At 37.5% G+C, this 13,479-nt stretch overlaps 2 protein-coding genes across 3 annotated transcripts in view; one reads left to right on the top strand and one right to left on the bottom strand.

Moving 5' to 3' along the window:
- veli (L27 and PDZ_signaling domain-containing protein veli) overlaps positions 1 to 4,736 on the top strand; it is a 30,705-nt gene extending 25,969 nt beyond the window's left edge. Inside the window, exon 6 of the mRNA XM_083127449.1 lies at positions 3,878 to 4,736. The gene's annotated coding sequence lies outside the window, so the exon portion shown is untranslated. The remainder of the gene's footprint in view (positions 1 to 3,877) is intronic.
- A 2,503-nt stretch (positions 4,737 to 7,239) lies between these two features.
- Positions 7,240 to 13,479, bottom strand: part of LOC145991441 (four-jointed box protein 1-like) — a 52,078-nt gene continuing 45,838 nt past the window's right edge. For both annotated transcript variants that reach the window (XM_083127447.1, XM_083127448.1), the window contains 3 exons: positions 10,171 to 10,286; positions 9,278 to 9,509; positions 7,240 to 8,049 (listed from right to left, as the gene is read on the bottom strand). In XM_083127447.1, coding sequence (XP_082983573.1) covers positions 7,684 to 8,049; positions 9,278 to 9,509; positions 10,171 to 10,286 — 714 coding nt within the window. In that variant the 3' untranslated portion in view covers positions 7,240 to 7,683. The remainder of the gene's footprint in view (positions 8,050 to 9,277; positions 9,510 to 10,170; positions 10,287 to 13,479) is intronic.

Raw genomic sequence — 13,479 nt, 5'->3', positions numbered from 1 at the left:
GAAGTTTCATATCCAATGAAGGATTTTGCAGTGTCATAATTGTACTATATGGGCTAGCTTTACCATATGACCGTGTCTATGTACTTATCTAGTGTCGAAGTTCTTATGACTAAGGAAAAATGTAAGTCGAAACAGAAGTGAATATATCTAGATGTTTTATGTGCGAGTAATGGAGAACTGAAATAAATAAGTATATAAATATTAAGTGTAATTTGCATTAGACACTTGGGAATATAATTTTTAAAACCATTGCTTGCACTTATGTGATAGTTTAGCTATATGTTTTTTACATGTTGTTAGTAAATGCTGGTTGCTACTTCAAATATCACTGTAATTGTGGAAAACTTTTGATGAATTAAGTGCAGAATGAAAATTCCAAATCTTATGTTGTTTTTTGTCTTGCGACACCTTTAACAGAAACTTTTTTATATATATATATATATATTATTTATACTATCAGTTGAAAAAGAACATGCAGTAAGGGGTCCCAAGTCCACCTCCCTACCTGTTTCACATCCTGTGACCACTTCCTCCTCTGCTTGTTCTTCTATTTGTCAATAGACTTCTTCTTCTATTAATTAATCAGCTGATTCATCTATTGGTTAATATACTTCTTCAATATACTTATTCTCACATTGATTACTAGACTTCTTCTACTGGTCGATAGTCTTCTTCTTCTGCTAATCAATACACTTCTTCTTCTATTAGTTGATAGTCTTATTCTTCTATATACTTACTCTTCTATAAACTACTTCTTCTATTAATCATTGCATTGATTCCCGTATCTTCCCTACTATATTCCCCTTCTTTTTGGGCTTTGTCAAAGATACAATAATAATTCAAATCAATATTTTGCTGCACGATGGCTTAATACAAGCAGAGAAAGGGGGTTAATCGAGGGGCGCCGCCTGTCCCATGCTCAACCTCAATCCGGGTCAACAATATATGCGCCGCAATGGAAGTGCTTGGGGGCCGTCACTGAGTTGGCACCGCACCAGGGAAAACAACCAAAAAGGTCTAGTGGGAAAACTCATTCCCACTAAGACAGTAGAGATATAAAATTGTAATCGCTATTTAACTTCATTAATCTTTACATACAATCACATATGCTACACGTGTCGATCATTTCTTTACCTCGTCTTTATTCATCTTCATTGTTTATCTCAGTTCATAAATTTATGTAAGCACAATTAATTTCAGTTCTCCCAAACACTTTTGTTCAATTTGCTTGCGTATTGTTACTATAATCTACGATCCTAATATTTCTTCTGCATGCTGCCATCTATGATTCCTTATTCCAATCATTATCCATATGGTTACTTGTGCAGGTACGTATCAGAGCCTTTTTTTGAATGCTACTTACCCCATTGCTCAATGATCTGGCCCTCGGCTTCTGGCGTCGGCGACAGGTGACCTGGAGATGGCAGGAGATGCTGGAGAGACCACTGACCTAGATGTTGTTGACGATAAGAGGCGGCTGGAGATCCAGCGGCTTTGTCGTTGGAGCGCTAGTTCTCCGGACTCTGGCTGGTTTCTGTCTCTGTAATCCAGACCGCTGGAACCGTACTGCATGCTTGTTGCTACCTCGTGATGTTGCGATCTCTTGGAGTGGTCTTTTCAATCAGCGTCGATTGTGTTGTAGATGATGTGGTGCTCGATTTACCATCTCCAGGTTTTTTTTTTTTACTTTTATTTCTCTGTGACGTGGTGGACTTTGCACCTCCAGCTGTTCACCTGGGGTATCCCTTGGTGCTGGTGGAAAGTTACAGTGGAGGTGCACTCACTGCTGGTGGGGGCCGTTGCCTTGCTGACTGTGCAGAGCCGAGTGGAAAATTCTTGTTGCTTGGCTCTGCATCCAATAAAAGTTGGGGTGAATTAGAGTTCAACCGGCGAGCTTCAGAGTGATGTTTTAATAAAATGGATATTTCGATTTTCATGTTCCTAATTTCTTCATCACTATAGTGATGTAAAAGTTACGTTTTGGACTATTTGGTTAAGTCTATTAGCATTCAATAGTTTGAATGCGATATGAGTAGGCGTACCACAGGCATGCAGAGGAAAAACAGATAAGACTATACATTCACAGGCAATTTCAATTTTGTTCCTTACTTTCATTTTGTGATTGATCTTTCCTCCCTTATTTTCATCTTGACCACCTGGCAACCCTAATTATCAGTGCAATTTCTAAAAAATCCACCCATGTAAGAAGTTGCACATCATTGCTTTTATTCATTCCTCAAATTATAGTTATGGATCCAGGGAACGCAATTTGTAATGAAGGGTTAACAAATCCCACAATTAGCATTTCCAAATGGAAGTCTAAGGATGCACTCTCAGCCATTGAGACAAGTTTCTTACCCTTTGATATAAAACTTCTGAATGGTTAGCATTGGGGAGAACATTTTTGTGACCTCAAAATAATAAAATGAGACACAAGCACATTTGTGTCATCCAAAGCAAGATACATGCTTTGATTTTTGTCTCATTTTTGATGATGACACGTGGCATAAAAAATCAACTCAAAATTATTGTTATAAAAATAAATTAAGGGACTGGAGGGAAAAACTGGGAAGTCAATTTTCTGTCATGAGTGAGGTAGTGGTGTAATTTGATCCAAGATGAAGTGAGACATCACTTCATACATATGACACTTCTATTCTTCAAAAGATATGCTTTTTTAACCTTTTCATTTACATGTCTAGTAATGTTTTGCAATTAAAATTTAATTTGTTTGATGAACGTTGACTTATTGTTTTTCCCCTGATCCTTCAAAGGTCTCCCACAGCCCAAGACTGCCAATGCACAAAATTCCCTAGACAAACCAAGTTTAACATGATCATTATAACAGCAGGACAGTTTTCTTTTTTTAGCAAAAGAAAACCTTGCAGCTGCATACGTAATACTACAATTGGGTTGTTCAAGAAATAAGTTTCAAGTGACTATTGCAGACCAAAAAACATGTATTCAGATATGCAGCAAAATACACATACCTTGTGCTATTCTCCACATTGTCACTTCGTTTTTATAAATTCTTGTCTGAACATGGGACAGAACTTTCCATTCCCTGATGGTGGAACCACGGATTCTGATGGATGGTGATGACATGGGCACAGTGTTTCCAGGTCGTCATCTGTTCCCATGCCCAGGATGTAACAGTCACCTTGCCATTTCATATTGGTCAAGTCTGTACAACTGTGTTCTGACTGGTTGGTCGTGACATTGCATTTGCCTTATATATATCACTGTTATTCATGATGAATCTTGGGAGACGTTTCAGACATGGGGCAACAGGCAACCATACATGTGTGATTGACTGATTGGGTTGGTGTTTTAAGTCCACTTTATGCACAGTAAGGCTAATCAGGACTGGACCTACAGTTTAAAGTGGGATCCGAACCACTATGGGCCTCCACCGGGAATCAATCCCAGGACACCATGCATGTGAACTGCATTTCATGGAAGCAGCATGCTGCTTCTTCAATTTTACCCAGAGAATGCAATGGATGTGACTTTTTATTATTATTATCTTTACAATTGCAATTGACACCAGAAACTGCACCATGACTCTCAAATGCTTTTGTGTCTTGGTTGATATACAGTATTACGAGGGTGTAAGGGGTGATCATTGAATACACTCAAATGTCAACCTGCATTTTTGCAGGCTGATGAGGCTTTGGTGCTTGGACCCAGTGGGGGTTGTTTTGTGTTATCCAGATGTGTTTGTGATTGCTCCATCTGATTAGCTGTAAGTAGCAGAAAAGTGATGCCAACAACAGTATTAGGACTCCATATTTATATTACCTTTGAATCACTTGTATTATCTCTTAATCAGGAGTATATTATTCCTTCATTCTTGCAAACTTTGCTTTTTGTTTAGGTGTTCCTGTGTTGAAGCTCTACTTGCTACACAGAATTACAGAGGCCCTGAGGTTCATTGGAGTTGCAGTTGGTTTTCACAGAGTTCTGGAACATTACATCTTATGTTGGGCTTCACTTGCAAGGGTATTTATTCACTAAGCGTGACAGTTATGTATATTCAAAATATAGTTGTCTTGTTAGCTTTTTGTAATGCATCTTTTCTATACTTGGTGATAAATGGATTTTAAAAAAGCCTTCTTAGATGGTCAAATAGTAATTTACTCCCATTAGGAATTCCAACAGTGAAGCAACTTAGGTCGTTTTGTCTGTGTGTGCTGGAAGTGAAGGTCGATAGTTATGTTTAACAGTAGTTAATTTTGCATTTAATATGTGAAGGGGGCAGGTTGTAAAGAACCAAATTTGATATGTAGATTCTTTAAGTATTATAGACATTTTATGTATGAAGTAACTATCTTTTGCTGTATGAGGAAAGAAATTGTCTCTCTTGACTACTTGAAGAGAATGGTTTGAGAAAAATACCATATAAATAGATGTCTCAAGTATGCCAACTGTAACTTCTTGACATATTTATCACACTCAGGATATAAGGTAAATGAAACCAAATGACTCTTGGGTATGAGTTGTTTGACTCAACCCTGTTTTACATTCAAATATTGCATTATGAAATAGTATTAAATGATAACTGTGCAGATTAAAAAATGATGTAACCTCTTCCAGTAACTCCTGAATCTCATGCAACCGCGTGAGTGATGTGTGAGCAATTTTTATTTGTTATGTTCTCAAAATAAGTGTTGTGATGTTTATATCTTTCTGTAAATGTTAATTATATGTATAGTAAAGGTAAATATTTGAAAGAATGTTGAAGTGTCATTTAAAGCGTAAAATGAGGAAATTTGTTTCATATTTCCTAATAAGTTAAAGTAACGTGAAATTCCCCATGGTCACGGCACAGGATAACATGGTGGTAGGGGAATTTTGGGGTACAGTGTTGATGATGCTTTTAACCCATCAGGTACCTATCACCAGAGGCTGGGTGAACTCCAGAGTCATTTTACACAGGGCCTTTATTGGAAAAATTCACTTCGTGACTCCCATATTTCCTCCTTACTTTTATGAATTTCACATAGGAGTCTCATGATAACTATTTCTTTTCTTGAGAATACAGGACTGACACAAAAATTCGAGCTATACAAATGGAAGAGGGGACTGTATGAAACTAGACAATGTATAAACAATGCAAGTCATGAGTACCAGAGGTTGGTAGCGAAGTGCCAAAAATATCATTAAAAAAGTATCATTCTACATGTGTGTATTGCCTCCCCAATAGCGTAGTGGTAGCGTCATCACCTTGTAATCAAGGGGTCCTGGGTTCGATACCCGGTAGAGGCACATAGTGGTTCAGATTCTACTTTAAACTGTAGGTCCAGTCCCGATTAGCCTTTCTGTGCATAAAGTGGACTTAAATCACCAAATCAATCAATCAACACATGTGCATATTATTGTTGGGCCTAAATGTACAGTTCCTTGACTCATTGTTTATAACAGAAGCCAAATCACTTGATCCTTTCACACTTCTCAAGTCCAAAATTGCTCTATTTGTCTAAATGCAATGCAATAATCCTAATTCATATTCAGATTTTGAAGTGCTTAATGTGTACAAATGATGTTAGGAGATTTGTATTGTACCAAAACTCTGTTTTTTTTCCTAATCAGTGGCTACTGCATCCCTACGAGGGATGTATGCAAAACTGCCAAGTTCTGCATTTTCAAATAGATATATCTTTGAAATGGCTCAGAATTTGAAATGTAGACCATTAACATGAAATCATTAAATGGGTGGTCAGGCTAGACTCAAACCTGGAACTGGGGCCTCCCCGATGGTGCAGTGGTAGCGTCGTTGCCTTGTAATCAAGGGGTTCCGGGTTCGAACCCGGTGGAGGCACATAGTGGTTCGGATCCCACTTTAAACTGTAGGTCCAGTCCCGATTAGCCTTACTGTGCATAAAGTGGACTTAAAACACCAAATCAATCAATCAATCAAACCTGGAACTTTTGGTATTTAGATCATGAGTCAACCAGCAGCATGGCCATTACTACATTGATGTGGTTGGTTGATTAAACTTGTTTTTAAAATGGGATCCAAACCACCACGTGCTTCTACCAGGTATTGAACCAGGGACCCCTTGATTACAAAGTGACGACATTACCGCTATGCCATCGGTGAGGAACTATGTTGATATGAGAGTCAAAATTAGAGGAGGAGGAAATGAATGACCTTCAAGATTAGAATGTATCATTCTAAGTTCTTACTTAATATTACTGTCATTTTAAAACATAACATACACAATTATAAATACATAGAAACTAGTACTCACTTTTTCCGCAAACTAATTTTTTCATAGTTCTATTAATTTTAGTGACCACTGCCACAATCCTTGTTGGAACTTGTTGTGCTTGACGTGCTTCTATTGTTCATAGTTCTCTGGCTGCCGCTAGGTGCGCTGTTGTGAACTGTCCGTCTGTGTCCCAACCCACCACTGGTCTTGCTAAGCACATCAAATACAATAACCTTAAAATCCAAAAGGTACATGTCAAACACACAGCCGTGGGGGTTCATAGACACCAAAATCAAGGAAACGCACGGCATCATGCACTTCCCGCATGAGCTAAACATCGATAGCGGAAAAGTGCACCACACTTGGATTCCCCTACAACATTTAAAGCCGGGCAATAGCAGACATGGACGTAGACGGGACAATTGACAACAGTGCACCTAGCAGCAACTGGGGAACTAAAACAATAGTAGCATGCCAGGAAACAGTGCAACAAGTTCCAACGAGGATGGTGGGTGGCAGTGGCCACTGAAAGTAATAGAACTACGATAAAATCCATTTCACAGAAAAAGTGAGTACTAGTTTCTCTGTATTTATTTACTAGTGTGTCTCCCATTTCCAAAGTATGAACACACGATTATGTTTCTTTCTAATGTAAGTTTTCTTTTTTTAATATATTCACATCTTGTTTAACATAATTGTCTCTCTCAAATTGACAATTTAAAAGAAAAAGGCATTTTTAAAAAATGCAAAACATGAAAATTGTATTTTATTTCCTTTTTTTTCAATTAGTTGATTATCAAAAATTATTCCGTGCATTATGCTTGAATAAATGGATATTTAACATGAGAAAGAGATCACAAATGAAATGGCACATTGACTTTTTTGATGAATTCTTCACAACATGATTTAAATCTAACTGAACATACCAGAGTTCTTTATACCATTTGCTTAAAAACATTCGGTCCTGCCAAAAACATATTTAGCTTACAATGAAGAAGTCTGTAAATACATTTCAATATATAATGATTCCTGTAGTACAACCTACATGCAAACTTTCATGTCACATGGGAAGAGATTGTTTGGATGTATGCAGAGCTATGACATTTACTAAATGCCCCAAAAATACAATGCATTTTTCCTACTATATATAAATGTAATAAGTTTATTTTGTTGTTTCTCATGTGTCAAATTGTGTGTGAAACCCCCAGAATTTTGTAGACACCTGATATTTGAAAATACTCTTTTTCCACCTTACTCACCACAGTTTGGGGTGCCACATAATTTCTTCACCACCTCCCACATGTAGAACAGTAAATATGGAGGACCACCGTTAGTCCCAGCACCTGCCCATGCAGTTAAGAACTTCAGAATGCCAGTAAATGTTTGCAAAATTTATTATTCCACGTAGAAGCAAATGGGCTATGCAGAACACAGGTATGTTAAGTTGATTACCTATGGCTCTTTAGGACTAGCTTTCAGCCAACTTGTCACATTCGTTTATCCACTTCCACACCTGATCAATTCTCTGTGCAAAGTACACCACAAAGTCCTTGTTCTTCAGCACGTCTGGCAGCTTCTTGAATAAGGGTTCATATTTCAAGATGAAATCCACGAGTAGTTTGTGCGGTTCCTTTGAGCTGTGAAGGTATCCTACTCCATCAACAGTAGTCTGTCGAAATATGCAGAAGACATGTAGCATGTCCTGGTGGAACCTGAAAAACCGCTGCCCAGGATTTGCAGTATTTTCCGCACCTGAATACAGTAAGGCATAACCATCAACCATTCCACCTTCGTTGTCTATAAGCCAGATGCTGTTTGTCGACTTAGCTTTCACCTAAAAATGAGTAACTCAATTATTTTCTTAATATGCAATCATTGTGTGTAGATAAGGGTTGTTTAAGGTCCAGGAATTGTAAACAAATACAATTCCAGCCTGGGAGAGAAAAATCAGCAAGAGTTCTGGACTGTAAGGAATTTTTTTATATTTAAAGTATTTCAATTTGGCCCACGAACCTTTTTTTCCAGATCAATTTAGATTCGGTCAAAGTTCGGTATTGAAATGAAACAATACGCAACTTGGACCGAATTTAAATTGTGCAAGAAGAAAGGTTCCAGTCCTGGAACACAATATAAACCATTAGAATTTCTGCGTTCCTGGACCTTTAACAACTCCGGTGTAGCTATAATTTAGAGTGGTATGTGGTATGCAAACCCTTTGAACTTTTATTAATTCTGTGGTAATCTTTTTATTTCTTTAAATATCAAACATATTTAATAATATATGCACTTCAGAATATTTTTACAGCAAAAGTCTATTAGATTGATATTGTAAGGCTATAAGCGTGGGTGTGCATTTTAGAAAGGAGAAACAGTTAAACACTCAGCTAAAAGTAAAACTTAGAGATGATCTGATATGAAAGTTTTACTAATAACAGATAACATACTGATTATAATTTATCATTAACTGATGTTCTGTCGATCCAATATAAAATTGCAAAAGGTTTTGTGAAGAACCTGAATTGTTCACTTTCTCAATACCTTTATATTCATAAAAATAATAACCAAAATGGCAGAATTTTGCACTATGTTACACGTATATTCAAATAATGGATCTGTAAAACTAATGACAATTTAGTGATATACCTATGTGCCCATGTGGAGTAATTTCCAGTGCAGGCATTGTACAGTGGGTCGGATCCCACTTTAAATTCCTTTCCAGTCCTGAATAGCTTATCTGAGCATAAATTGGACATTTAAAACTTCTACACACACTCCCTCTCCTGTGTATGAGGTTGGGGTAGAGTGGTTAGCATATTGTGCTGTGACACGAAAGCCTCGGTTTTCAATTCCAAGTGTGGCAACAGTGCATGTTTATCCTATCACCCAGTTCATTGTTCATTTGAATTTTGCAGTGATGCAAAATAACCAGAATTAGCAATGGTTAGATTCTTTGTAGCATTTGACTTCCCTTCACCTCTTCCCCAATTCTTATTTTAAGAAATTAGCACGGAATGACTACCTTGGGTCATGTAAAGCTGAATAGAGAAATAACTTTTACTTACTAGATTGTGTACGGTGTCCTTCATAATGGCAGGTTTCCCTTCCTTATCAGCTGCATCCTGCATACTAGCTACTCTGTCGTAGTTGCTGGTTAAATAGTCAAAGATCACCAGATCGCTCCACTGCATCAGTTCCCACAGCTCAGGCACAGAGAATTGCTGCAGAGTGTTTGAATGGACATTTAGAGTTTCGTTGTTCTCCAACATGTTCAGGACAATTTGTGGCATGTGGTGCCTGGAAATATAGAAAGTATTGAATTATTGACTGTAACTGGAAAAGCTTAAGACAAATTTATATTTTTTTTTTTCTGTAGAAATGCTGTTGGGTATTTTTCAGCAATTCCGACCTGCCAAATCCAACGATCAAACTCAAAATAATGTGTATCACGTCACACTTTTTGCCTACAGGGTGTCCCAAAAATAACATTGGCTCATATGAGGGATTCAGAGTACAAGGGGCTCCATTCAAGGCAGTTTTGAGAAAAAGGCACATTTAAATAACGTAGTACTGTGTTTATCTGTTGGAGCAGAAACATAGTGGTGTATATGAGCAAAAATTTGGAACTTAGAGGAGTGGAACCTCGATTTTACGTTTCTCAGGGGACCAAGTTGAAAGAACTTAAAATGTGAGAAAATGTACTTCCACTGTACTTCCTTCTAGCACTGAAATGTTGATACTTCACAGTTCTAAGTTATACGTGTAACTCAATTCCCGTAGAACATGTGAAGAAACTTAATTCTGTTCCAATTGTCTTCAAATCGAAATCACAAACTGCTGATTTATGAAGTTTAGCATGCGGTATTTGGATTGTCTAAAAGGACAGCAAAAGAATTGATTGGTCATGACCTATTTATTGTATCAGTTTTAAGCAAGCAGGTAAGGTGTCGAGCATTACCTTTCAAGATCTTCCACCCACTGTATGAGAGCTACAATGCTTCCCTCCTTCCAGCCAGCTTCATCCAGAGCTTCTGAGATGTTAGCATTTCTCCACTGGTCATTCCCTGATTCCACCTGGAATAAATGCATCTGTATTGTGTGTGTAACTTTAGCAATTTAGAATATACATATGAGAAACTAAAGAGAGAACTTACGTTCCATATTACAGGAAAACTGCCAAAGCTCAATTATTGTTCTAGTCTGAATTACTATTACTGTATATGAAATCAATTGTCAGTTGGAAAATAAATTTTCCCTGGGTTCCAGGGAAACACGCACACGCATATAAACATGAAATATCTTCATATTTTAGGGAATGAAAAATGTAGCAAATTAATATACTGGAGTAAGGTACTTATTTGTCCTGCACCGTGGCCATGCAGTACAAGGCGTTATGCTTTGGGCTCTGGCTATGGAAGGCGTGCAGGTTGGAGTCTCCTGGGGGAAGCGTAACAACTTTTCTCCTGAGATTTCAGCCTGTGCATGGGACCAGTCGGCACCCACCATCATGAGGAAATTGGGGAGCTACGAATGAGTAGCATAACCCGGTCATGACCACACGTCACCCTATAACTGGTTGGATGATCTTCCACCTCTGGTTGGATAGAGGCTGGCAATCGGTAGGTAGGCCCTGACCCTCGTGGGCTGTTGCGCCATGGGTTATTTATTTAAAGTACTTATTTACCCACAAAACTGATTTTTCAAAGTTCTATTCAATTTGTCTGCCACTGTCACCATCACTTCGGCAACCTCTTCCCAAAGGGTTCACGAAAGGATGGTGACACAGTCACCGAAATTAATACAACTTTGAAATAGCTTTTGTGGATAATAGCTTTATTCCAGAAAATTAAAATTGCCTTTGTTTGTAAAGAAACTTGTCCTTGTTAGCCAAATGCACTGAGTGTTCAACTACGATCTCCTCTGGGTTCTTGATGCAAACCCTGGCCAAGGTTTAGATGTTCCATTGTGTTTGTACTTTCAAGTAATCATCAGTCATCCTCATTATCACAACCAACCTAAAATACAATACAGCGTATATCATAATAAGAGTGAACAACTTACCAGGTTTATTGTTAAAAAAATATCTGAAACACAACAATGAGTTTTGTTTTATAACAATGAGAAAATCTTCAAGTTTTGTTTTCATGCCCAAGACTTCTGTAAACACTGGCATTGTGGTGCTGGTGTAGTGTTAAAATGGCAACTTTCACAGGTCCAGAAAAAGCAGGTTGCGTCTTCAAGTTCCATGAAACAGTTCACAACGATTGTACAGCGATGGTTCTATACTACCTACAGGAAGTGCCAACAAAAAATCAATTTACCAATGGCACTTCCTAACTTAAAAAATGTTGATCGTGTGCGGGAAGTGTTCCAAAGTATTCCACAAAAATCAACAAGGCGAGCAAGCAGTAAATGGGTGATGTTTCTCATTCCACAGTTTGAAGGGTGTTACGCAAGAGATTATCACTCAGACCATATAAGTTTAAGTTGTTACAATAGTTGCAGCCTGGCGACCCTAAGTTAAGCTACAATGAATATTTCTAGACATTCACAGAAACTTGGAAGTGTTAGTGATTGATGCATAACAAATATTGTTGTATTCCATATAGTTTAGTCAAAATAAATTCTTAAAGTTGTTTACTCTATTATGATACACCCGGTATAGTCAAAGAAATTTAACCAATCCTAAATAATCTTGTCATCCTTCCTTTGTTTTTTATATAAAAAAGTTTGAAAAAGATCTGCCTTATCCAAAACTAGTTTTATACTTCTGAAAACAGCATACTTTTCTTTGGTATCATTTCATTGTTCCATTATATTCTCCAAAGACAAACATTCAGGTTGAATACAAAGATTTTAGAATAGTAATCTGCTATCAGTACTCGTTGATAAAAGGGAAAGAGGCACGAACCTCTGTTCTTTTTGTGAAAGTTGCCAGGCAAGTAGGTAATGCTCTTTCACGTCAGTTTCTCATGTCTCTGAATTATTCACAACTATTCAATGCAGAAGAGAAAAAGTCTGATGACCCAGATTGTGGCTAACAATCCACCCATTCAGTAATAGTTGAACTGTGCAAAGTACACTACCAAGAAAGTGGACTTCTTGCTGACGAATAGGTATGTACAATGTATAGTGAAAACCACATGAAAAGATTCCTACCACACCCAGAAAATTGACCTAGAACTTGTTTTGCTGTGATTAGTGTCTAATATTTGTGTACTTTTCATAATGATTGACAATATGTCTATTCTTATCAAGAATGCCAGATGGCTTCACACCACCTAGGCCTTCAAAGGGTGATTACACCAAGTACTTTAGTTAGAGATAGTAAATATAATGATCTTGCCAGGCTTACATGCCCCTACCCCACCCATCTACCTGCAGAAACCACAATTGATCTCTGAAAGCAGTCTCATATCCTGTTTTTCTCCTTCAATTAAAATAGGCTATTTTGAACCTGTCATTGTCCGTGTAGGAGGAAGAGAAAGCCATCCAACCATACTATCCTTCTCCTCCCCAGTTCATGAGAGAGTGAGAGAGAGAGAGATTGGCAACTCTGAAGCAATTCTTTCCTCTGTCCAAAAAGACAGTGAACTTCTGAAACACATGCCAATGTGGATTAATATATGTTACTTCCCTAGTGGGAATCTCTAACATTAATTTTCTATTTGCTGTATTAATTGTTTATGATCTGTTTTTATAAGGTTGTGTTCAATGCACTGGCAAAATTTGTGCCACAGCTACTGCAAAAAGGAAATTGCATTGAAATCAGTTGAGAGCTTTTGGACTTGGAAAAAAAAAAATAGGGGAGGAATGTACGATTCTGACACTAAAACAAAAACAGTCAATAAGATTTATTTGATGGTACTGCATCATTTGAGAGAAGCAGTGAGAAAGAAGTTGCTTGAGGTATGTTCAACCAAATACGTGGTGTATTAGCACATTCATGGTTCCTTATTCACTACTTTTTGGACAATGAATCAGTCAGAATAACCTAGTGTTTACCCCCGTACCATTTGCATCATGTGGCCGCTGGCTCTTTTTTATCTCCAAAAGTTGAAATTCACTCTGAAAGGTCAGTGTTTTCAGCCATCAAAAGAAATGAAAGAATTACTTCTCATCAACTGGACATAACATACTTTTTTGTTATTCAATAAATATAGATTTTTTTTTACATTAATTTCCTTGCCTAGACAGTTGTTTATATACAGACTTAAGCGATCTTAAATACCTGTTTTTACTTACTCATGTAATAACAACAGTAACA

Source organism: Lepisma saccharinum, chromosome 8 (assembly GCF_977018435.1).
Source record: "Lepisma saccharinum chromosome 8, izLepSacc3.1, whole genome shotgun sequence".
NCBI lineage: Eukaryota > Metazoa > Arthropoda > Insecta > Zygentoma > Lepismatidae > Lepisma > Lepisma saccharinum.
Note: the sequence above shows the minus strand (reverse complement) of the source record. Positions and strands in the feature narration are given on the sequence as shown.